A 24637-nucleotide genomic window follows, 5' to 3' on the forward strand; every position below is an offset into this window, starting at 1 on the left:
TTGTTTCCTGGCGTTAACGTGCATTTCTAACTGTCACAGTGCGATGGTGTCAGGAGGGATGTGTACATGTCTCATGAGTAGTGGGCATACTCTATCCATTGGGAGCACGGTCTTCCCCTGGGAGGTGGGCGCTCTGAACCCCTGGATGGCAGCACGCGCCTCGGGCTGCTGTCAGCACGCGGTCGGCCTTCCACCCTGGGCTTTGTGGCGTTTCCCCTCTGCTGCATAGTCGTGGCTTGCTCCCAGGAAACTGACCTCATACTTTAATGATCTTCACCCCAAAATTAAAGAAATATACATTTCTGCTCTAAACTTAAAGTTACTCTTGAAGTTTAAAAACATTTCAGACATAGAACCCAATAACCGGGTCCTTTGGAGAGCGTAAGCTGTTGTGCCCCTGGAAACACACGAGCGTGGTTGGCATTAACCGCAGAACGCAGAGCTGTCTCTCCGTCTTCGGGTGCTACTGCCTGTGCGCTTCTGCTGGTACCGACATCTTCACTTCCCTTCCACGCAGCCGCCCCGTGGGCAAAATCCACTGAGCACTGAAGTTGGTATTAGTCCTTAAAGTTTAAAGAATCCATATGGATTGTGGTTAGCACATATTACATCAACCCCTAACAACCAAATTAATTTCTGCTTAAAATATTTGAGAGGTAGTTGTGGAGGTGGAGGCGGCAGCTAATTTTTATATTTTAAAGCCAGTTTTTTGGTTTTAAAATTCATGTTAACGTTACAGGGAATCCAGTAAAGTGTAATTAGTATAAGACCTGGGTAGTCACTCCAGAAAGTACTCCAAAGTCCATGTAAAGGCCATTTGGTTATTCTGATGATGACCTTTTAAACACACTTATATCCGTTCCTGTCTTTCTAAAGGATCTTCCGAAAGTGGAAATGGTTATAAAGCACCAAGTAAGGACTTAACTTAAAATGGGTTTTTAAAATGACTTTTTTACAGGGCAAGGGCAAAACCATCATCCCCTTTTTTCCTGGTTTGAAATAACTGTTGTACATATTTCCACTTGATGGATAAATCATTAAATAAGAATATTTAAATAAAAGTTTTAGCAAAGCTCTTCAGGTATTATTAGCCTGATAAGAAGCTCTAGTGAACATTCATTCATTGGTCCAACTCTGGTGCACTCTTGTGTGTATTGTGGTTTCACTAATTGTATTACCTAATTTTGGTCTCAAATGGTTTTGGTATTGGTTTGCCACCTGTTGCATCACTTGTGACATACAGGAAATCAAGATTTTGTTGACTTAACAAAAACACATGGCATGTTCACTGTGTATTAAATATGCCTGAATTTCATGTTTTCTCTTAGGCCAGAAAAGTAAACATATTGTACACAGCTTCCTGTGTTATTTTATTTGCCATGCAGATTTGAATAGAACAGCCTCTTTTTTCATACAAATTATAAGAAATGAAAAAAACCTCTTAAGAATACTCACTAGTTGAAATTTCTGGGCAGTATCATATATATCTTTTAAAACTTGATTGAGATGTCTTGCTCCTTGAGTCATTCTTAGATTGCTTATTTTGCTTCATTTTAAACATTGCGGGGAATTAAAAGAACTGACCTTGTTTTATAGAAGGTGAATTGTGCCTAGGAAAATGTACTTCTGAAAATTCAGGAGTTTATTCCTGCAAAGAATACCAAGAAAACCTGTATTTGCCCATTGCTAAATAAGACATATACCATTCTATATTCATTTGTCCTAAGTGTCTTTTTGTAAGAGGAAAATAAACAATAAGGAATTATTGATCTGTTTTGCTATTTCATTTACTTAAGTTATTCTTAAAGTTTAATTAAAGAATGGTTTGGTATACCTTTCTTGATTCTGCTTTTTGTTTTGAAATTGGCCAACATTATGGCCAGAATCTCCAGAAGGATTATAAATGAACATCTGATAATCCCAGTATAGCTTTTGGGTTCTTTGTATCCCAGTTCTTCTGTATCCCAGTACTCTCTGGCTGTTACAACTAGCCAGTGTTGACTAGTTGGGTTAACGTTTTCTGTTCTTGGAAATGTGAATACCTGTTGTGTGCAACTTCCCATGTAGTTCTTTTTTTAATCTTGATTGTTGAAAGTATTGCATAGGTCCTCCTTCCATGTAGTTTTTCCCCCAGGTAGTGTTGAGTGTCCCATATGGTGCTAGAAGGGATTGCAGTAAGAGAGTTTATGTCTTCATGGGGTTAAAGTCTAATGGGAGAGACAAAGTAAAAATAATTTCAGATTTTAATAAGTGCAGTGATGGAAATAACACTGATTTAAGAGAAAAACAATCACTGTTAGTAGAGGTTCTGCTTCTGAAGAGAATATAGAAAGCCTCAGGAGAATGCCGCTTCTAATGTAACAAGGAGAAAAGTCTGTGTAAGCGACAGAATGCCAGCATTCCTTGGGTGCATCAGAGAACTGAGGTTCAACGGCAGAGCAAACTGAATCCCAAAGAGTGATGAGCCCTCTGACGGGATGGGGCATACAAACTGCTATGTCTCAAGAAGAACCTGAGACAGGTGGCCACTATACAAGCAGGTAAGAAAAAAAGCTAACATGTTAACAGGTTTTTTAAAGGCTGAGTATGGCCTAGCCCAGTGGTTTGTCACTCTGTTGACAAATGAGTTTGCCAACCACTGGGCTAGCCTATCAGTTTGGAAGAGCTGAGAGTCTCAAATAAGGGACCTGAAACACACAGTTCTCAAGGTCTACACCAGGCACTCACCAGATGCTGGGGCGGGTCGTGGGGGAACCCCTGTTAGTGGCTCAGGCAGGCAGGAGGTCTGAGGCATAGGTATGAAGCCCTGCCTTGCTTCCCCCAGACCCTTTCCTTGAGGGATTCAAGTCTTAGGCTGCTGGCGGGGAGGAGCAACACATCACATTACCCTCTGGGGGGGAAATAAAGGCAAAAACCTTTAGCCGCTGGGGCAAAAGTCAGAAATGCTCTGACACAGTCACTGCTAGAGGAGGCCAAGTAAATATCCTTGACCTTGGAGCAGGGGCAGAAAACCCTGGGCCCAGATCCTACTGGGATAACAGATATGCTGCCCCTGAGGGATGGGCACGGAATCCACACACAAGAACAGCAGCAGATTTAAGGCACAGTTTGGCTGCCACAGGGGACGGGGCAAGAGTGTTGAGAGAACCACCCTCCAAGGCCCAGGCACACAGACTGCCTTGGACTGAGGCATCAGTCACAGAAACCCCGGGCCACCACAGCCTCGCACTGAGTAACAAGGGCCACCATCTTAGTGATGACCTGCACAAATGGTCCACTCGGAGAGCAGGAACTGTGTATCTCTTCACTGGCACATAGTACCCAATACATGTGCTTAGAGCGAATAAGAGTGATTAGAACCGTGGTCAGCAAGCTGCGGCTTGCGAGCCACATGAGGCTCTTCGGCCCCTTGAGTGTGGCTCTTTCACAAAATACCACTGCCTGGGTGAGTCTATGTTGAAGTGGCGTTAGAAGAAGTTTAAGTTTAAAAAATTTGGCTCTCCAAAGACATGTCCATCGTTGTATTGTTGATATTTGGCTCTGTTGACTAATGAGTTTGCCGACCACTGGGTTAGAAGAACGAATCAGCAACCCTGAGAACAAGGGTTGGGGGGAGAAAATTCTAAGATATTCCTCAGACTTTACATAACAATGTGCATAGTGACAGAACTAGTGAAACTGGGCTCCGTGCAAATTCTAATACTTTGCCTCACTCCCTCTTTCTTAGGGAGCTGCAGTCACCTTGAAGTATCCCCTCTTCCCAGCAGGAAGGAGCTTGGTCTAAAGTTCCTTGGAGGCAGGGGTAACGGTTAATTCTGCATTGTGTCAAGCACCAGGCATTGTGCACCGTGTGTAACAGATGCTCAGTGAATGCGGAAGAAATGGATGCCTGTGAGGCTGAGGCAGGGAGGCTGCCTTGGAGAGGGTCAAGAGACCTTCAAGGGCAAGAAGACTGTACCCAGTGTCCCTGGGAAAGACCCAAGCGACCCAGTCCCCCTGGACGCAGACCCCTCTCCGGTGGGCTCAGGCTGAGTCTGCATTAGGGCCTTGCTGTAGACACCCGGCCGCATGCTTGCCAACTGCTGCTTTAGGTAACTTCGTCACCATGGGACGCGAAGCTCCCGAGCCGACGCTCTGGTAGCAGCTTGCTTCTCTCCGATTGGAAAACAGAAAATCCTTGTGTTCTTACAAGGTTGAAGCCATCTGGCATTTCCGGTTAGGCCTTTGACTAACCACTTGCAGGCAAGGTTGCCCTATGATTTGTGGGGCCTGGGAAACAGTGCAAATGGAAGGCCATTAGCCATATGTCTAAATAGTTTGTAGCTAAACATCAAGCTAAGTAATTGTTAAATTATGTATGGCCCTCCTATATTGACAAATACCTGTTGTTGTGGCTTTTATAAGACTGAAAATTGGCCAAGTGTCAAAGATGATATTTAGCCCTGGACAGTCTGACTCAGTTGAAGTGTCATCCCCAAACCCCAAAGGTGGTGGGTTTGATTCCCTGTCAGGACACATACCCAAGGTGTGCGTTTGATCCCTGGTCAGGGCACATGTGGGAGGCATCCAATCAATGTTTCTCACATTGATATTTCTCTCGCCTCTCTCTAAAAGCAATTTTAAAAAGATGATATTCAAACACCTAAATTCAATGATCACAAAATTAAAATACAAAAATATAAATTTAATTTAAAAATAAATGGCATTATTTTTTATGTTTCCAACAGTTATTTAAAAGTATTTAAATCATATACAAAAATTAAAGGGAAGAAATCTAATTTATAATTCACAAATGTTTAAAAATTAAATTTCAGGTATTTGAATAAAGTTGAATTTTTTGGAGGGTTTGATTATACACTTTATTTATTTATTGGTATTAGAAAGAAGAAGGGAGAGTCACCAATGTGAGAGAAAAACAGATCATTTGCCTTCCAGTCGTGCCCAGTGGGATTGAACCCATAACCTGGTCAGGGTTATTTACTTTTTAAGCTGAAATTTTCTACTTGACTCTGAAAATGTAATTAATAAATATTTTTATTAAAAAGCTATTTGTGGTTCTAATAGTAAATATCTTAGAATCAGTATCATGTTTCATGTATTTAATGCCTAGACCTACATATTTACACATCAAGAGTAATATGAATTGTTTAATATTGCAGAATATTCCTCACCCTCCGTGTGAACTGCAAATACTGCATCATTCTGTGAGTACCTCTGCAATGGTCAATTAAAGCATGCAGAAAAATGAGCAAGTGGACAAACGGGACATGGTATACTGTTCTGTGATATTCTGCTGCATCCTGCCATGTCCGTGTGGGCTGGCACAGGGAAGGCTTCAGAGAGGCAGCAGAGGGATGCTGGCTTCCATTAGATGCTACCCGAATGCTTGCCAGGTCCTAGGCTCTCCGTACACTGTTTGGTTTCTTTCCCACAGTGACTTACAGAGGTGGCAATGTGTGTCCCTTTTACAGATGGGAAAATTGAGGATCAGAAGGTTACATAACTTGCTCAGTGCCACACAGCTAGCAGTAAGAGTTGGTGCTAGAGTTATAAAGCCCGGCTCTTCCTAACTCCACAGTGGGTGGGCTTGCCACTGTGTTCTCGCATTGGAAGGATGTGTAGGAATTTACCTGAGAGGAACAAGGGGGGAAAAGGGCATCCAGACAAAAGCATTTGTTACTCGAGTTCTGAGGTGTAAACTAAAATCATAGAAGCAAGAGATGTTTGACTATCCATAAAGATGAAGTCCCATAAGGAGTGTAAGTACAACCTTTTGACTGACTTGAATAGGGTCCTTTGCTTGGTTGTTTTTAAGTAATTTCCAACAGGCCCCTCCTGGCTAAGGGTACAAATTCATAACCAGAGTCTAGCAGCCACTGCCAGCAGAAGCCTCACACAGCCCGCTTCTCAGGGAAAGCCAGAGAAGGCAGAGAGCCTCCTGCACTATGCTCCTGCCAGCTGAACCCACCTTTATAACGGAGTTCCTGGAATCGCCCTTCAACCAATGGGCTGAGACCTGCTCTGTCCAATCGGAACTATGCAGCTCTGCCCTCATTTACATACTTACTGACCAATCAGAGCAGCTCTATAATCGACTATTTGGGACAATTACTATCTAGACCAATCAGATTGCAAATCTGGGTTCCTCATTTGCAAAACAATGGGCCAATTAGTAGCGAGGGAGGGAACTTTATAAAAGCCAGCCTCCCTGTTGTGTCAGAGGAGCGCTTAGAATTTTACCGGGATCTGTCTCCTGGGTTAGCAGACTTTGCCTGGGAAACCGTTCTCTTAGGGGCCCTCAGACTGAAGCCTGTAGGCACTGATGGCCCACCTTTCGTTGGCACTGGTAACAGTTTCTGTCCAGGCAGCCTGCGTGCGTCTGGGAGGTGGCGGGAGGCTCACTGCACGCGGCAGGGAACCCGTCTGTGGGTTTGTTTGTTTTTTTTAAAGCGACTTAATCTAGACGTTAGCTTTGCAGACACTATCCAGCGAGCAGTCTGCTAGCCCCTGTCCGGAGGCTAGGTTCTCCGACATGTATCCATTAGCGCAGGGCCCCACTTTGAAGTCGGTGAAAGGAACCAACAAACTAGCATTCCTTCCTCAAACCCCAGTCCCACCTGATTTCGCCCAAATCACACTGGGTGCATTTCCGCTTGGAATTAGCGTCTCCGCAAAGCTCGTTGCAGACGGAACTTATTGCAGGTGGTCCCACGGGATTCTGAACAGGTTGCAGATGCAATGAGAACGTGGACGGAGCACGAGTCTGAACCCACCGGCTCGGGGACGCGCGCCGGTGGGTTCCCAGCCCCGCAGGCGGGCCCTCGGCGTCTGCTCCTGACCCAGGAGGCGGAGGGCGGCGGGAGGGGGTGCGGGCCGGCTCGGTGGCCCTCCGTCCCCTCTTCCAGGCCCTCCCCGCCCTCCACCAGCGCCGCCGGGCGGAGCGGGCGGGGCGCGGGCGGTGGGTCCCGGGCGCCTGCGCCGGCGGGGGCGGGGGCGGGCACCGGGGCGGGGCCGCACCCGGAAGAGCCGTGGCCGGGGCAGCGCAACAGGCGGCGGCGGCGGCCGGGGCTGCGCGGGGCTGCGCGGGGCGGCGGGATGGACAAGCTGAAGAAGGTGCTGAGCGGGCAGGACGCCGAGGACCGCGGCGGCCTGGCCGAGGTGAGGGGCCCCCCGCCCGCCTGGCGCCGGGGGCGGGGAGGGGGAATGGCGCGGCTGCGGCGGGGAAGGAGCCGGACTTCCAGGGCGTCCTGGAAAGCGCTCTGCCCGCCTCCCGGCCCGGCCCGGCCCGGCCCGCGGGCTCCGCGCTCCCCGCTCCGCGCTCCCGGGCTGGCCGGGCGCCGGGCTCCGCGTCCGCGCTGTTCACTGGGTCCCGCACCCCCTCCCCGCGCAGAAGCGGCGCCGGGGCCGAACCCACAATCGGCTGAGCGGAGTGGGTGGGCCCGGCCCGGGGGCCCGGGGGCCCGGACGCGGGGCATTGGGGTCAGGCCGGGCCGGGCACCTGGGGGCGGGCGCCCCTCTCCGCGGGGGGTGCGGGAGCCGCACTGGGGCTCCGGCCGCCGTCCTGGCCGCAGCGGCTGCAGACGTGCCGCTCCCCCGGCCCGTGCCCACCTGCGGGCGTGTGACTGGGCGTGTGACTGGGCGTGTGACCGTGGTTCTCTGCTCGCGCAGCCTGCACCCGGGGCCCCTCCGGGGGGCTGAGCGGGGCACGGACGGCCTGGGTGCCAGAGCCCCCAGAACGCTGTTTCCTCTCCTGGGTGCTTTCTACTTTGGTTGTTTTCCTTTCTGGATAACAAAACACCCTGTGTTTACTTTTGGGCGTGTATTCCCAGGGCCTCAGTTTCCCCACCTCCTGTCAACGCCAAACCTGTTCTTCCTCTCACTGTCATCGGCGTCTCCCAGGGTTGCTCCCACGCTGCTGGTGGCACCGAGTTCTGTGGGATGCCAGTGCCTCCACCCTCCTGTGGTTTAATCTCTGTCACTGCACACCCCACCTGGAGGGAGCACTGTGGGAATGCAGCGTGAGAGGAGCTGAGCTTTAACTCCCCTGCCATCGCAGAGCAGCGCCCTGCCTTCTTTTCTCAAGTCGCTGGCTTTATGAATTGGTGGAGGCCCAGGAGTCACTTCCTGAGTCTTTGTTCTGGATTGCTGCCTCCTGTTAGGAACTCTCCCGGGAAGCCCCGGGGACAGGGAGAAGGACACAGGTCCTGCGTGTGTCCAGCTTTGTGCCCTGTGGACTGTCCACAGCCTTCGTGAGCGGTGGCTTCCCCAGGGGGACCTTTTCTCTTCCCGAGGCTCCGGGGAAGGTGTGGGCAGTGGGGTGATGCCAGTGTTACATGTTTAGAGAATCACCACGAAGCAGTGGACAGCCCCGGAGAGGGAGAGATGCTGAACAGGTTGAGAACTACATCTGAGTTTGTTCTCACCTAAAAGGGTGTCTGTGGATGTTGGGCACCGGGAGGGCTTTACGTGGGAATCTAGTGCGAAACAGAGTAGGTGCTTCTCTCTTGTTCCACAATACCGCTGCCAGCCCCCTCCTTTGGAGAGTGGATTCCGGTTTATGTCCGAGTCCGAACTCCTGGGAAACATTTCGGCGCCGGCCGAATCATTTCCAGGGTTTTTGTTGGCTCTGTTCTTTCCTGTTAGGTAAGAGCCTCTTTAAAACATCGATTGTGCTCACACGTCCCAGGGCTGGCAGGCTGGCAGGCTGCAGGGTTTCCTGCGATTTAATGTCTGTCAGGTGGTAAGGTGGACAGGTGGCCTCTGCCACGTCAGCACATAAGCTGTCAGAAGTTGCCAGAAGCAAGTGCTTTCATTTTCAATTGTTAAAAATAGGTTTTTATTTTATTTTTTTGAAGAGAGATGAAGGGAGAGGGCTGCCTCTTTCACGCCCCCTACTGGGGATTGAGCCAGCAGCCCAGGCATGTGCCCTTGACCAGGAATCCAACAGGCGACCTTTGGGTGCTTGGGTCCATGCTCAGCTAACTGAGCACACTGGCCAAGCTTTTAAAAACTTCTTTTAACACGAACCAGAGAAGGATGACAGTTCTGTCCTCCTATGGAACCGAGGGTTATACACATCGCTTGGCCGTGTCCAAACCCAGCGGTCTCACGGTGGGTCTGCTGATGCCGCATCCGCCTGACTAACCGTCAGCGGGTGGTGTCGGCGGACTGCTTTTAAAAGTGTAGGTTTTGCCAAAACCGGTTTGGCTCAGTGGATAAAGCGTCGGCCTGTGGACCGAAAGGACCCAGGTTCAATTCCGGTCAAGGGCAGGTACCTTGGTTGCAGGCACATCCCCAGTAGCGGGTGTGCAAGAGGCAGCTGGTCGATGTTTCTCTCCCATCGATGTTTCTCTCCCATCAATGTTTCTAACTCTCTATCCCTCTCTCTTCCTCTCTGTAAAAAAAAATCAATAAAATATAAAAAAAATAAAAATGAAAGTGTAGGTTTTGTGTTCCTGCAGAGGGTTCCAGGGACAAGGACGGTCTGAGTGCCCCCTGGCCGGACGGCACAGGAGCGAGGCAGTGTTCCTTCCTCAGCCCTGTTTCCCGAACAGTTCTCGGTGTTACTTCTTTTTGGCCAGAGCTGCTGCTCTGTCCGCATCCCGCATCCCGGAGTCAAAGGCCGCTTTGTGCGTAACTGACAGCACAGCCTCCAGAGTCCATCCGGGCGCCGTTTTAGCGGCTCTGATTTCCGAAGTGTTAGCAGGCTTCCCGGCAGCCGTGAGTTCAGAGACATTTTACACCACTGAGTGTGTTTTCCTAAGCGGGTTTCGTTTTCCCTGAGTCCAGTTAGAAGCAGTGGGCCGCACCTCCTCCTGCCGTTGACCGAGAGCTTGCATCCACTCGGAGTGGAAACGGGTGAAAAGTTATCTGCCCGCTGTGGTGAGCAGGGAGGCGTTTGGACGGAATTCAGCTTGAGGGACTGGTCGAACTAACATATCGCTTTCCTTCTGAAGGTGGAAAGCCACCTTTGCCAATGCTGTTGATTTTTTTTTTTTAAATGAATTTACCTTAAGTGCCCATTTAAAAAAAAATTAATTTCTTTATTGACCTCAGAGAGAAAAGGAAAGGGAGAGAGGGAGAGAAACATCAGTGATGAGGATCATTGATCGGCTGCCTCCAGCAGGTCCCCTGCTTGAGGATTGAGCCCAGAACCCATGCACGTGCCCTTGGCCGGAATCGAACCTGGGACCCTTCAGTCCTCAGGCCAGTGCTCTGTCCACTGAGCCAAACCAGCCAGGGCAGTACCTTTGTTTTCTACAGGGGCTGGAATCTCACCGTTCTCTGTTGAGATCGTTTCATATCTTCCAGGCCAGGGTCAATTCAAGTTTGATACTTACCCTTACGGTTTATTCTCTTAAAAAAAAAAAAAGTTTGAATATTTTAAAACATTCCTGTTGGCCTGGCTGGCGTGGCTCAGTGGTTGAGCGTTGACCTATGAACCAGGAGTCCACGGTTCGAGTCTCAGTCAGGGATCCATCCCCAGTGGAGGGGTGTGCAGCTGGCAGCCGATCAATGATTCTCTCTTACCATTGATGTTTCTATCTCTCCTCCCTTCTTCACTGAAATCAATAAAAATATTAAAAAATAAAGTAAAACATCTCTGTGGGTGCAAACGGTGCTCCGGTGACCGGCCCAGCCCATCCCTGTGCCACCCTTCTCTCCCGCACGCAGCCCGGGGCTGTTTTCCACTTCGGCAAGGTAAGTGCCTGGTGCCGTGGTGTGATTTTATTCTGTTCTTGGGGGAGTCGAACAGGTGGGCAGAGGGGTCTCGCCCGGTGGTCCGGGTGCACCCGGAGGGCAGAGCATCCCAGGACCACTGGGAGGAGAGGCTTTCCTGTCGTTGCACCAGGTGGCCGAGTCCCTGGTCCTAACCCCCTCTTCCCACTGCCTGTTACAGCCCCGAGTGTGCCTTTCGGAGCAGGCGGTGTGTGTGTGTGTGTGGTATTGCAGTGTCACTAGCCCACTTTGACTACCTGTGAACTATAACCTGCCCTAATACCTGTGTCCGGGCGGAGGGAAGCCGTTCCGGAGCAAGGCCTGCTGCACCGGGGGAGCCGCTGGCTCTCCTCCAGCTTCCGGTTGGACAGGAATTTGGGAGACCAGGTTGAAAACAGGCCCTGAGCCGGGAACACCCAAGGCCGAGGGAGTGGCCAGGCCAGTGACCCTGGCAGCCTCTGCCACCGCCTCCCTTCCTCCAGCAGCCCCCACCGCGCTGCCAGACGGAGACTGTGCGGCCACACCGGGGCCCTGGGTGAACAGACCGGCCCGGCCGCCCTGGCCGTGCAGCAGGGCCTGTGGGCTCAGTGGCAGCTGCTGTGCCCGGCCTGGAGCTGCCCTGGCCACTGGTCGGGTGGACGGCCTGGGCCGGCCTCTGCGGAGGACCCCTGGCTGACGCCTGTGGCCGGGGAGGAAGCCTGGCGCTGCTCCCGGCTCCCTGTTTGGCAGCGTTGCTCTGGAAACGGCGGCCTCCCCTGGACTTTGCTCTCGGGAGGGATCAGTCTCGGTGGCAGGGAGCCGGGATGGGTAGGGAGGTAACTAATTAACGAGGCTCTGCCTCCCACTCGAGGGACGCGGCTGGTGCCAGCCCCGGACAACACCACCGACAGCAGCAAAGGACTTAACGGGGTCCTGGGGTGGGGGCCTTCGCCCCGGGTCTCAGAGGTGCTGGCCCTGCAGGAGCAGCGGCTGCTGAGCTTGAGTGGACGCAGGAGGCGATGGCGAGGGCCACAGCTGGGTGCTCCCTGGCTTTGCCCATCTCCTGGGTCCTGCCCAGCAGGGTGCATGCCTTTCCTGTGTGGGCCCGGGCTGCCCGGCTGCCGGCTGCTGGAAGTGGCCGGGGCTGGACACAAAGCCCCGGTTCTGGAGGCGCCCGGCCTCTCGCCGCGGCAGGACAAAGGCTGGTGGACGGAGGAGGAGCTGGTCCCGCGCTCAGGGGGCTCCTCAGCCGGGAGCGGTGGGATTCTGCTCCCGCCGCCCTCAGCGCGTCACACACTAACCTGACTGCGTGCGGCCTTTGTCTCGGGGGCTGTGTGTGACCTGTTTTTCCAACGGCAGGTGGCCGACACATCCTCCCTGAGCTGGAGCACCAGGATCAAAGGCTTCATTGCGTGCTTTGTTGCAGGAATTGTCTGCTCTCTGCTGGTGAGATCCCCCCTCCCCGCCCCCTTGCCTTTGCCCCTGCCCCCCTAAGCTTGGTTCTTCTGGGCCACCCCCCTCCCTTTCTCTGTTGCTTTTCACAGAGACGCATGGGTGAGGGGAGCGGGAGGGGAGTGGGAAGGTAGGGGGGCCCTGGCTGAGGCTGGGGTGGAGATGCAGGCACCTCGCTTTGTCTTCCAGGGCACACTGCTGCTCTGGGTGCCGAGGAAGGGGCTGTACCTCTTCGCCGTGTTTTACACATTCGGCAACATCGCTTCGATCGGCAGGTACGTCTGTCATCCGCCCTCAGCCGGCTATTCGGTGGGAAAGAGCTGTGTCTCATGGGGTGAGGAGGAGCCTGGAGGGAGGGTGGGGGAGGAAAGAGGCAGTCAGGGTGCATCCCACATGTCCTGTCCCTCTAGATATGTTTGCATTTCTTTCTTTTTTTAAAATATATTTTATTGATTTTTTACAGAGAGGAAGGGTGAGAGAGAGCTAGAAACATCGCTGAGAGAGAAACATCGACCAGCTGCCTCCTGCCCATCCTGCACTGGGGATGTGCTCGCAACCAAGGTACATGCCCTTGACCAGAATCAAACCTCAGACCTTTCGGTCCACAGGCTGATTCTCTGTCACTGAGCCGAACCGGTTTTGGCAGATACGTTTCCGTTTCACAGTTCCCCTTGGAGACTCCCTGGGGGGGGACAGGAGGCACGCTGTGCTGGGCTGTCACACTCGGGGGACGGGCGCCGAGCCCTGAGGGTGGCCGTGCGGGCACGACGCAGACCCCTGCGTGGTTCTGGCCCCCGCTGCCAGCGCTGAGGCCGTGATTTCGCGGCGCGTGAAACTTGTTCCTCAGAGCAGCACCTGGTCAGACCGGCTCCTGAGGGCAGGGCACCAGCCGTGCCACGTGCTGTGGATGCACAGACACTCCGGGCCACGTGTGTGCACGCTGACACCTCAGCCACACCCGTAGGCTGACAGCCCCAGGCCCGCCTGAAGCCAGGGGAGCGCTGCCCGACTGTCCTCTCTCCTCGCCTCCCCCAGAATCCCGGGGTCCACCCCTTCCCCATCACAAGGCTCCGTCCCCTTTGTCCCTGTGTCCATTGCCCCTCATGCGAGGAGCCTTGATCAGACCCTGCTGGGCTGTGAGCGTTCTAAGACCAGTGTGGCTCGGCTCCTGCCATGGTGGAGCTCACTGGCCGGCCAGGCAGGCAGACAGACAGACAGACACACACTGATACAGAAGAGGCTCGGGAAGGGAGCTGACCTGGTCTGACTGGACCAGGGACCCGGGAGGGCTTCCTGGAGCAGGTGGGGCGCCAGCTGCTCCCAGTCTGCCCTGTGGCTCACCTGACACTGCAGGAGTCCACCGTTCTGTCCTCTGCCTCCTCCATCTCCCCTGCCGGCCACCCCCTCCCTGCCCCGCCTTCCTGTCTTCTGCCCCCTCTGTCGCCCCCACCGGCCACCCCCTCCCTGCCCCGCTGTCCTGTCCTCTGCTACCTCCGTCGCCCCTGCCGGCCACCCCCTCACTGCCCCCCCCCCCCCCCCCCGTCCTGTCCTCTGCCCCCTCCGTCGCCCCTGCCGGCCACCCCCTCGCTGCCCCCTGAGCTCCTCAGGGGCCTTGGTTCCTCTCTGCTGGTGGAGTCTAATCCGTCAGCTGCGTGCAGGCCGGGCCCTCGAGGGCTGCCTTCCCCTGCGCCTCGCCCCAGAACCAGAGGCTGACCCTCGGCCTTTTCCCCGAGTCTCTGCTCAGGCTGCCTTCCTGCAGGGGACGCCGCCCCTATGCCGCTCCTCCCCTCCCCCCCCCCCCCCCACTGGGCGGATACTCGCCAGACCTGGCTCCAGCGTCGCCTCTCGGAAGCGATGCCTCCACCCCTCTTGATCAGCGCCCTTTTCACACGGGCTCTGCGTGCCCGCCTGTGTTTACGTGATGGCCACACAGCTTGTCGTTAACGGCCTCGGCACCGTCTGTGAGCCTCCGGGCTGCTTGTCCCTGACATCCCTGAACCAGCTGCTTCCGGCTGGAGTGTGACAAGGGGCTGTGCCTGCCTCCGGCCCCCTTCTTACAGTCCTTATGGAACGCTGCATGCACGTGTCCCCTGTGTGTGCCTCTGAGCCCGCACGTGCTCCCGGGAGCTCTGCCTTGGGCAGACGGCACAGGTGGTGACACAGAGTCCAGACTGAGCACAAGATGCAGCCGGTTGTTTAGTCCAGAGGAGCTGCTAGGAAACCCCAGCGGGACCAGCTCTGCAGCCTTGTGCAGGGGGACGGCCGGGGAGCGAGGGGCTGCTTCCAGGCCGTGTCGAGGAGGTGGTGGCTTCCCTGTTAGTCTTAGGTGTTTGTGCTGCGTTTAACTTCTAAGGCCAGCCTGGGCCGTGGCTTCGTGTTCAGTGTTGGCTAAATATCTGACCCAAGAGCACAGCCTTGAATTCCACTGAAACTAAATGGCAAATGGCATTTCAAAGAGAGGTGGGCTTACGCTTAAAATGTCTTTATTTTACATCAATAAAATAATAATCTGGCCACTCAGTGTATATCCTATAGAATAAAAGGCTAATATGAAAATTATCCCCTCGACCAGGAGTTCAACCAGCAGGCAGCGAGCCAACTGCCCATTTCCCCTCCCCCTGACCAGGCTGGCTGGACCCCATCCATGCACGAATGCATGCTCCGGGCCACTCAGTGTGTGGATGCTTATGGCGTACACATGGTTAAGTTACTTGAGTGTTTTTGGTTGGCTGTTCATTTCCAGGGTGGACTGTGAAGGAGGCACCTCTCAGAGAGGGTCCTCTCCCCAGCGGAGGCGAATGTGGCCCCAGAGCCAGCCCTCTGCACTCCGGCCTCCGCCTCTCCTGGACGGGAGGCGGGGATGGACCCAGCCCCAGGGGCTGCAGTTCCTTCGTCTGTAAGACAGGTCTGATGCCTGTTCCGTGATCAGCCCGTTCGTGTGGATGGGTTAAACAAGGAGAGTGCAGGCAAGGCCCTTCCTCGCGTGCTGGGCACAAAGGAGGAGCTTTCAGATGCTGCCGTCGTGGCCGTGGTTGGTGGCCCGGGGGCGGTGGGAGGCGGCGGTGCCCGGCGCGGGCTGTCGGGGCTGATGGCCTGTGTGTGTGTCTGCAGCACCGTCTTCCTCATGGGGCCCGTGAAGCAGCTGAAGAGGATGGTGGAGCCCACGCGTCTGATCGCAACCATCCTGGTGCTGGTGAGTCGCCTGTCGGCTGGGCGTTCTGCTCCGGGCATTTCTTTCTTTCTTTTTTTCTTTCTTTCTTTCTTTCTTTTTATTTTTATTTTTATTTTTATTTTTATTTATTTATTTATTTTACATATTCATTGATTTTTTTTTGCCCTCCTCTTTCCCTCCCCAGAGTTTTATGTCCATTGGTTGTACTTATATGCATGTATACAAGACCTTCAGTTGATCTATTGTATTATCTCCCCAAGATCTTCCTCCCCTCCCCACTGTAATTTGACAGTCTGCCTGTTGCTTTACTTTCTCTATATCTGCCTCTTGGTTCATCAGTTTATAATGATCTTTATCATCCACCAATGAGTGAGGTCATGTGGTGTTTCTCCTTCACTGATTGGCTTATTTCACTCAGCATGATGCTCTCCAATTCCATCCAGGTTGCTGCAAATGATGGTGCTCTGGGCATTTCTTCCCGAGCCTTTTCCTTTCCTCGTGACTCAGTTCCCGATGCCCGTGACCCTGCCGCACAGGGAGCATGCTCCACCTCATCATCACCCCGCTTTGTGTTTCTGTGGGTGTTACGGTGCTGCCAGTTCTGTAAAGCACCTCCAGAGGGCGCTGCTTGTCAATTTAGCCAAAATGATAGGGTTGGTGAAGTCTCACTCAGCCATAATGGAGGGAATCAGGCATAAAGAGGGAGTCGCTGGGAGAGACCAGGGGGAGGCAGGGGGAGGGGGGGGGAGGGGCTCAGTCTCTGGGGGTGGCTTTAACAAAGTCCTGTGACTTTGGGGTCATGTTTGATTCTGTAGGTCTTCCTTTCTCCCTGTCCGATAACTCAGAATGCCCGTCATGTCTTTGGCCCGTTCTCTTCCATGCGACCATCCCAATCACCCAGACCGCGCTCTGGCATCATCAGTGGTGTGACACTGGGAGCCTGGCAGCACGATGCGTAGGTTTTCCAAGGCCACGCCCACGTCGCTGTCCATTTCGTGCCCTTCCAGAGCACTGGGCCAGTGCCGGCCACACAGAAAAACTCAGACTTACCTCTGGGGAAGTTACGGTGACGGAAGGAGGAGGTGGCAGGCGTGCGGCCGCTCTAGCTCCTGCCGTCCTCGCCATCGAGGGTGAGGGCCTGGACAGGTGTGCCTCGTAGAAAGAACTTTCTGAGAAGGGCCTAGAGGAAGTGTCAGGTGGCGGGGACACACACAGGTCCCCGGCTCGTCGCCTGTGAGCGTGGCATCTCGGGTTAACCTTGCCCTCACGTGGCTCTTCCTCTCAGACGGATGCTGGCAGGAGCTGGATGCAGGTACGGGTGAAGCCCGTTTACAGTTTGAATGGAAAGACGGCCGGGACTGGGAATGTGGTTTTTGTTGGCTGGGCAGAGATTTTGGGGAAATTACAAAAGGATCCTTCTCGTTTTAATCCGCTGGGAACCTTATTGGTGATTTTAACTTTCCTGCGAACTGCGGGTGCTCAGGCGGTGACGTGCTCGGACATGAAGGATGCATTCGCTGCCGAGCCCATCCCGGGGTCTGCATCCGGCAGCTCGGGCAGTGCCGGTGTGCGTCTGCCAAGAATGAGTATGGTTTTCCCCCGTCGCCATTGTCGCCATAGTAACTCATCACTGTTTCCTTTCTCTCTGCAGTTGTGTTTCACGCTCACCCTGTGTTCTGCCTTCTGGGTAAGTGTGTGTGTCTGCATTCTCCTGAGCCCCCGTGTGTGCGCCCCGCACCCTGTTCACGGGACTGTCGCTTCCCTTTCAGTGGCACAACAAGGGGCTCGCCCTCATCTTCTGCATCCTGCAGTCTTTGGCCCTGACGTGGTGAGTGCCCTTCGCCAGCGGCCCTGCCCTCGGCCCCGGGTGAATGTGCTGCGGGAGGCGGGCTGGGAGAGCACAGAGGGTTCTCAGGGACGCGGTGCAGCCTGTGACCAGCTGCTGCCAGCAGGTGGCAGGAGTGGCCCCGGGAGGCTGGCTGCCAGGCTCCTGCTTCATCTGGAGATGTTACTGCTCCTAACCACTCGTGTCCAGTGAGAGCGAGGGCAATGGAGTCTGACAAGGGCTGGTAAAAATAGTCTGTGAGTCAAAAAGATGTTGAAGACAAAGGAGAGCGGTAAGAACGATAATGAGCGCTGTGTGGGGAGGGGATGACTCAGTAACAGAAGCAGGAAGAGGGAGCTGTCAGCGGGAGACAAGGAGCCCACTGACAGGCCACCATGTGGCTGTGGGCGGTCTCAGCCCCCGCACAAGGCCTGGGGCCAGGCCGGTGGAAGGGCCGCTGGGGATGTGGGTACCTGGACCCACCGGGGGCTGTGGGCTCATGGCCCTGTCAGTCTGGTCCAGCGTCAGAGGGAGGTGGTGGTGGGGGAACATATGGCGTCTGTAGCTTCTGGTCCTGTGGGGCCTCCCTGTGCTCACAGGGAGACGGCCGCTGAGGGGAGGTAGGGAGGAGAATGAGGGAGGGTCCCGTTGGGACATGACGCATGTTTTGTAGCAGGCGCTGCATGGGCCTGGCGTGGCCGCTGATGTGTGTATTTCTGTTTTCTGGGGGCAGAAATGTGTACCCACATACATATGTCTGTCTTATATAGCTGTCCCCTTACCCGTGGGGCCATGTTTGTTCCGTGTCCCCCTGAAACCAGGGCTAGTACCGAACTCTATACGGTACATACTAGGCCTTTTTCTGCACATGCCCACCTGTGATGAGGTGTCCTCAGTCATCAGGCACAGCAGGTGGTTCACCACAGTAACTAATAAGATAGAACACGAACACAGTTTAGAGGGGTGTCGAACTCAATCAGAGAAGGGGCCAAAATCTAAAATCCAGCCTAAATCGCGGGCCGAATGGTTTACTGAACAGTCATAAACTGTCATTGTGATGGAAACGCAACGGAGTGCAGTGATGACAGCGCGGTGCGGGCCACATTGCAAGGCCTGGCGGGACGGATTTGGCCCGCGGGCCTTGTGTTTGACACATGTGGGTCACTTTAGACAATAAACGTTAGTGAATGTGGCCTCTCCCTGTGGGTACCACCCTGCCGTGCGGCCTCCCTGTGACCCCGCGGCGGTGAAGGCCTGAGGTCGGGGTGCCCCTTCTCACGGAAGGAAGCCTCCCGGCTTCTCCGCGCGGATCTGGAGCGCAGCACCAGGTCCTGCACTCCGGCCATCACTGAGAGAAGTGAGGGACCCGGGCACCAGCCTGTGGTTCCGAAGGCTGAGCTGGTAGCTCAGCGGCTGTCGGGTGGGACAGCGTGAAGATTCGCGTCCCGATCGGGACAGCGTGAGATTTCATCACACGATTCAGCACACAATTTAAAACTCAATTATTTCTGGGATTTTCCATTTAGTATTTTGGACCACAGTTGACCACGAATAGCTGAAACTGTGGAAAGCGAAACTTTGGAGACGGGCAGGAGGGACGGCTGTGGACTGCTGCTGAAGCCAGTGTTCAGAGGACCCGCGTCCCTGTGGGCCCAGGCCAGGGCCCTCCCGTTGCTCTGACGGTTTGCTTTTCCTAGGGCTCCGTCTGCAGGCCTTCCTCGGGGTGGCGGGCACGGCTGCCTGGGGCCACCAGGTGCCTTTGGACTTGGGTTTGAAGAACCAGAGGTCGTTTATGTTTTCATCCGTAGAGTAGTTGGTACTGGGTTTTATGTTTTTCTGTTCTCTCTAGTTTCAGCAGTAATTGGAGCAGAGCGGGCAATTCCTCCCATCCAGTGGTGCGAGTTGTGTGCTGTTGAGGATTTATAAAATATGAGAGCACAGGGAGTCTAGGGCTTGTATGGCATTCTCTCCGGACAGGGCTCTGTGCCATCGGGATTTCTGGATCTGCCTGTTTGAGGGGACCCTGCTGGCTCAGCGGGTCAGATCGGTCACCCACGAGCCTGAGGTCACCTGGCTGTCTCCACCTGGGCGTGTTGCCTTCCTCCTTTGGACACAGATGACACTCCCCCCCCCCCCCAGTATATGATGGCATAGCGTGTGTGCACGCGCACATGCGTGTGCATGCACAATACTATGTGTGTGTGTGTGTGTGTGTGTGTGTGTGTATGCGCGCGCGCACGCGTTCATGTGCATGTGTGTGTGCCCTCGCACCCTTCACCCCAGGATCCCATAAGTCCCTGCAGATGCCCTTACAGCGCAGAAGCCTGTCCCGCTGTACGGTCTGCGCCCCCGTTTAACTTGACCTTCTGTTTGTTTCTCTGTAGGTATAGCCTCTCCTACATACCGTTTGCAAGGTAAGTCGGCTGCGTGAGGAAGTGGCGTTGTCACTGGGGGGTGTTGATGTGTGTGCACAGGACTGTGGTAGGAAGTGTTTTCAGAGATTGCCTGTTCTTCCATCTTTCCTGAGCTGTGAGACAAGCGGGCAGGTTGTATACATACTATTTATAGGTCAGTGAGCTAAGGTCCCCCCTGCCCATATAAGCGGCGATGGGCATCGGGCAGGCCACCTGCACGTACTGCTGCGATCTGTCGTGTGTGTGCCCATGCCCACCCATTAGCCTGCAGCTTTGAGAACCACATCCATCTGCCTGAGCCCGAGGTGGAGGGACCGGAGCGCGGGCTGTCTTCCGCAGCATCACTGGGGCGATTCAGGGAGGAGTCTGAAGGGGAAGTCAGCTGGCCGGGTTCCTGGGAGAGGGCGACCTTGGTGACCTTGGCGACCTTGGCAGCCCGCTGCCCCTCGGGCCTCAGGCTCGCTGACGACTCAGCGGGTTAGCCCTTCAGCACTAAGGCTCTGACTGCAGACCTCCTTACATTGGCACCGTGTGTGGTCTGCCTCTGACCCTGCTCCCATGTCACCATTTAATTTCCATGCTGATAAAAAGAAAAATGGTGTGTGAGCAGGGCAGCAGGCTTTCGTCGGACGCCTCCCAGATCCGTTGGACGGTGACGGGGACGCTGGGAGTGAGGGGACGACAACGTAGAAGCCCCCGGCCGCATTCACAGCGGCAGCGCCTTTGTGAAGGGCCCCCGCCTTCCAGGCCCCAGTGTGACCTGTGCATGTGAGCTTCTCTCACCGGAGCCCCTCCTGGCCACAGCAGAGCAGAGCTTAGGGAACGTTCTTCTCGCATCATCTTGCTGTTAAAGCACACGGGAGTGCACGCCCTCACCGCCCTGCAGCGGGCACCCCGGGCCGGGCACAGGTGCCGCTGGGAATGGGCAGGGCTGGGTAGGGCAGCGGTAGGTTGAGTGCTGTCTCCCCGTGCGGCCCGCACTGGTCCCGGAGCGGCCGGCGAGCGCCTGCTGTAGGGCCCGGCAGAGCTCCTGGCGGATGGCGCGCCGGCTGCTCGCTTAGAAGGAAGGAACCCGAGCGGCCGTCTTGCTGACAGCATGGACCTCATCCTGTGACCCTGGTCGCTAGAAAGGGCCCCCTCCTGGCGGGTGCCTTGGTTCCTGATGGGCTGTACCTCCTTCCTGCCTTTTCCTTTGGTCATCACGATCTCTGGCTGTCCTTGAGCACGTTCCTACTGCATTCAACGCCCTCCTTCCCACCGCTGCTGGTCAGGAGGGAGAGTGGGGTCACCCCTTTGCACAGATGAGACATTTGCAACTCAAACAAGGCAAGCGACCTGCCCAGGCGGTCTGACCCCCCGTCTGGTGCTTGCCGCTCTGCAAGGTGCTGCTCCGGGTGACCGTCTCCGTTCACCTCTGTGTCTCCTCCTAGGGACGCGGTGAAGAAGTGTTTCGCTGCCTGTCTCGAGTAGCAGGCGGCCCGTTTCGCACAGCTCTGGACGGCACGGCGGAAGGAAGCTTTCGTAGGAAGCTGGCAGACGCTTTGTAGATGCCTCCACACCTCTCGCTCACGGACACCGGCCTTCCCTCCTCGGCAGTGGGTCCCCGCGATGCGCGTACGGCCCGCTGTGCCCAGCCCGTGTCTGCAGCACAGCGGGGGCTGTGTCCTCCTCGCCCTCCGGTGACAGCGGTGTTTCCGAACCTGCACGGCGGCCCCTGCAGATCCCGCCCGGCGGGTTTAACGTCAGCCACGCCTTTTCTCTTGGGGCTGCCAGCTTGCTTTCCTCCTGACCTGACCTGGAGCTGGATCGGGAACGGAGCCCCGGGGAAGACACCGCTCTCCCTCTGGGAGAGCCGACCGGAGGCGAACACGTTTGCTGTCCTTGCTGTGTTTTCCTTCGTTTCCGTCTGGAGTGGAGCCGGGGGGGAGGGGAGGGGAAAGACAGCCCCAGGCGCTTGAGCCCGAGGCAGAGACACTGGAGAAGGCGCCGGGGCTGCGGGCAGACCCTGCTCAGCCGGATGGCCACCTCCACGCGCGCTCCTGTGCCCGGTCTTGTCTGGGCCTCACCAGCCTCGTGGCTGAGCAGGTGAGGAAACCGAGGGCCAGAGAGGTTTCCGGTTCTACCCAAAGCTACGGCTGGTGGCAGCGCCGAGCCTCGCAGGACCCTGTGGTTCCCGGGGTGGCCCTGGGGTGCTCCTGGGCCTGGGTCCCTGCCTCCCTCCGCAAGCCTGCGACGTCCCGGGCCCGAGCTGCGCCCCTGCGGTGGCCCCCGCCTCTCCCCTCTGGGAGGTGCCTGACCTTGGCCTCTCTGTTCTCCGTGTCCTGGAGCCGTGGCTGCCCGGCCATCAGAACGTCCCGCCGTGGCCCCGAGCTCCTGGCATTGAAGGACCTCGCGCAGGCCTCTTCCCTGCACCTCCACGCCGAGGCCGGACTCCCTGCCACTGAGACCCCGGCCGGCCAGCCTTCCCTCTGTGCTGGGAGGGAAGGGACACTGACGACACCCTCTGGCTTTTAGGGTCCTGGCGCCCCTGGGAGAGAATCCAGGGCTCTGAGGGGCACGGCGCTGCCTCACGCCTCCCAGGTGTGTAGATGGTGGTGGTGAGCGTGGGCGTTGATGGCAGGCCCGTCGGGTGGGAGTTGGGGCTCTGTCACTGCCATGTAGAACCAGTCGCCTAGCCTCTGGCCCTCAGATTGCCCCCGTTTAACCACCGGGAATAAGTCTGCACTGGCTGTGGCAGGACGGCCTCACGTGGTGGTGGGTCTTGACCAACGTTACTTAATGCCAGACATCGCCGATGCCGTGGAGGTGACGGTGCGTGTCTCGTGCCGCTAACTCGCCTGAAAGCTGTGCCCTGCACAGTGTGCCTGCGCGGCAGGTGTTGCCTGTGCGATCGCATTAATAGTCACAGTGCCTCGCCCTTGTGGGGAGGCCTCGTCTGCCTTGTTCACAGAGCGGCCTCAGCTGTGTGGATCCCACCGGGAGCGGCAGCGGCTCTTGCAGCAAAGCTGCTTCCCCACTCTGTGGCCGGGGCCTGTCGGATCGACTTCCATCAGGACACGTGGGCAGCGAGGGTGTGGCGCTGCCTTCCAGGACCTTCCGGAACCCTGTTTCTCCTGCTTCCGCTTGTGCTTTTTTGCTGCTTGTTTCTGTGGGAGGAAGACGTCCGTTTCAAATCTGCTGAGCACCGTTACCAAGCAACTGCCTGTTTCCAGCCGCCTAGTGGGTGGGAGACGGGCGTGGAGAATTGGGGTTCAGACCCGGGGCTGTAGGGCTCTCCCTGCTCCCCTGCCTGGTGTGCTCACTGCTGGGGGAGAGACCATAGCGTTTGGGAGCGGAGGGGACCACTGAGGTGACGCCTGCAGAGGGCTGTGCTCCCCTGAGGGCACAGTGCCAGCTGGGTGCAGTGGGCCCTGCCCCCCTCCTTCCTGGACCTGTACCCCAGGCCGCTGTGCTGGGAGGTGGGGAGCAGCTGGCCAGCAGGCTCCCGGCCTCTTCCATGCCGCACAGAGCCTGCCTTCCACCCCGTCTCCCTCTGCCTCTGGTCTTGGCTCCTCGTGTGGCTGTGCCCCGTCCACGGCTGCCAGGCCCGCCGGCTCCCCGCCCCCATCTCCCGGGCAGGCCGCCTCGTCCCTGGGAGAGCAAAGCTGCCCCCAGCGGAGCACTGCCACCGTGCTTACCAGGCCGAGGAGCTTCTGTCCCTCTGGTGGGGCGACGGGGCTGTTCGCCTGCGTGACCCTCCTCCCACCCAGGCCGTGTGTGCTCAGTACCATGGAGAAGGGGCGCACCTTAAAAGAGGGTGGAGGGGTGTGGGCTCCTGCGCTGGCCACATCCCGCTTGGGGAGTGCCATGGGGGACAGCTGTTTCTATGAGTGGTGAGACCAGTGGAATGAGTAGGAAGCGGCTGCAGGGCTGTGGCCCAGGACCCCTCTCGGGGGCAGCGGCAGTGCCCCCTCCCCTCCCCTTCCCTCCCCTCGGGTCCCTGCTGCACGGCCAATCGTGTGCAGCCTTACAGAGCCGCCTGGCTCGGTTTCTGATACCGTTCTGACTACAACCCAAGTAACCTTTGATGCGGACATGTGCATAGTTTCTTTGCAGATGCTATTTTTGTAAATGCTTACAGACCTTCCACTGAGGGTAAATGCAGGTTTATATCCGGATGTCTCTTGATAAGACATTAACAAACGAATTTAGATTAAGGTGACCAGTCGTCCCGCTTTTGGCGCGACAGTCCTGATTTTTAACCATTTGTCCCGCATCCATCCCGTTTTTTTAAAACGCCGCGGGATGCGGGACAAATTGTTAAAAATCGGGACGTCTGGTCACCTTAATTTAGATGTGGAAGTCCAGGTTTTTTGGGGAGTCCTTACTTAAAACATCGGGGGGTTAAATTATGTGTTTCCAGCACCTTCTAGCACAACGCCTGACGGGATGCTGAGATCTCGCGGGTTTTATTGGAGGAGAGCGGGCAGGTGCGGTGCAGGGTGTTTAGTCCCAGTTCATGCCCCATATGGGGTGTCTCGTTCCCCCTTGGGGCGCCTTCCAGCTCTGCCCCGTGCACGGCTGCCCCCGGCCTGCACCAGCGAGCTCCCGGGGCGCCCGGGGGCCCCTCGCTCCGGGGCCGGAGGGCCAGGGGGCTGCGGGAGCCGCGGAGCCTGAGTGCGTGGACGGAACGCGATCACCTCCTCCCTGGCAGCAGCCGGCCCGCTGGCAGCGGCTCGGAAACGTGCGGACTGTCCTGTCCTCGGACGAGCTAAGAGCCGGGAAGATGGGTCCCTGGCACAGGAGGGCCCGGCTCTTTGGAGCCACAGGTCGGCCATAGCGATGTGATAGATCAGTGACTTCACCCTTTTCCTCACGTGGCACAAACTAACTGCTAAAATTCTGTGGCACACCAAAAAAACACGTGTGTGTTTTTTTTGACAATTTGACCAAAAAAAAAAAAAAAGGTGTAATTTTGATTCATTCACGCTGGATGACTGTTGTGGTGGCTGTTGTCAGTTTTTTATTTGGCGTTCTGCGAGAGAAGAGGCCCGTGCCCGGGCTGCCCAGTCAGGTGGTGCACGTTTTAAAGTTCTT

General features: G+C 55.8%; 1 protein-coding gene across 1 annotated transcript; it reads left to right on the forward strand.

Annotated features, from left to right (window-relative positions):
* Positions 1-6993: 6993 nt before the first annotated feature.
* SFT2D2 (SFT2 domain containing 2) lies at positions 6994-23667 on the forward strand. The gene is made up of 8 exons (XM_036442442.2): positions 6994-7158; positions 12058-12144; positions 12340-12425; positions 15262-15343; positions 16974-17009; positions 17092-17150; positions 19532-19561; positions 20992-23667. The coding sequence occupies exons 1-8, from the start codon at positions 7096-7098 to the stop codon at positions 21029-21031; spliced, it is 483 nt and encodes a 160-aa protein (XP_036298335.1). The 5' UTR covers positions 6994-7095; the 3' UTR covers positions 21032-23667.
* Positions 23668-24637: the final 970 nt, after the last annotated feature.

This window comes from Pipistrellus kuhlii, unplaced genomic scaffold (genome assembly GCF_014108245.1).
Source record: "Pipistrellus kuhlii isolate mPipKuh1 unplaced genomic scaffold, mPipKuh1.p scaffold_m20_p_18, whole genome shotgun sequence".
Taxonomy (NCBI): Eukaryota; Metazoa; Chordata; class Mammalia; order Chiroptera; family Vespertilionidae; genus Pipistrellus; species Pipistrellus kuhlii.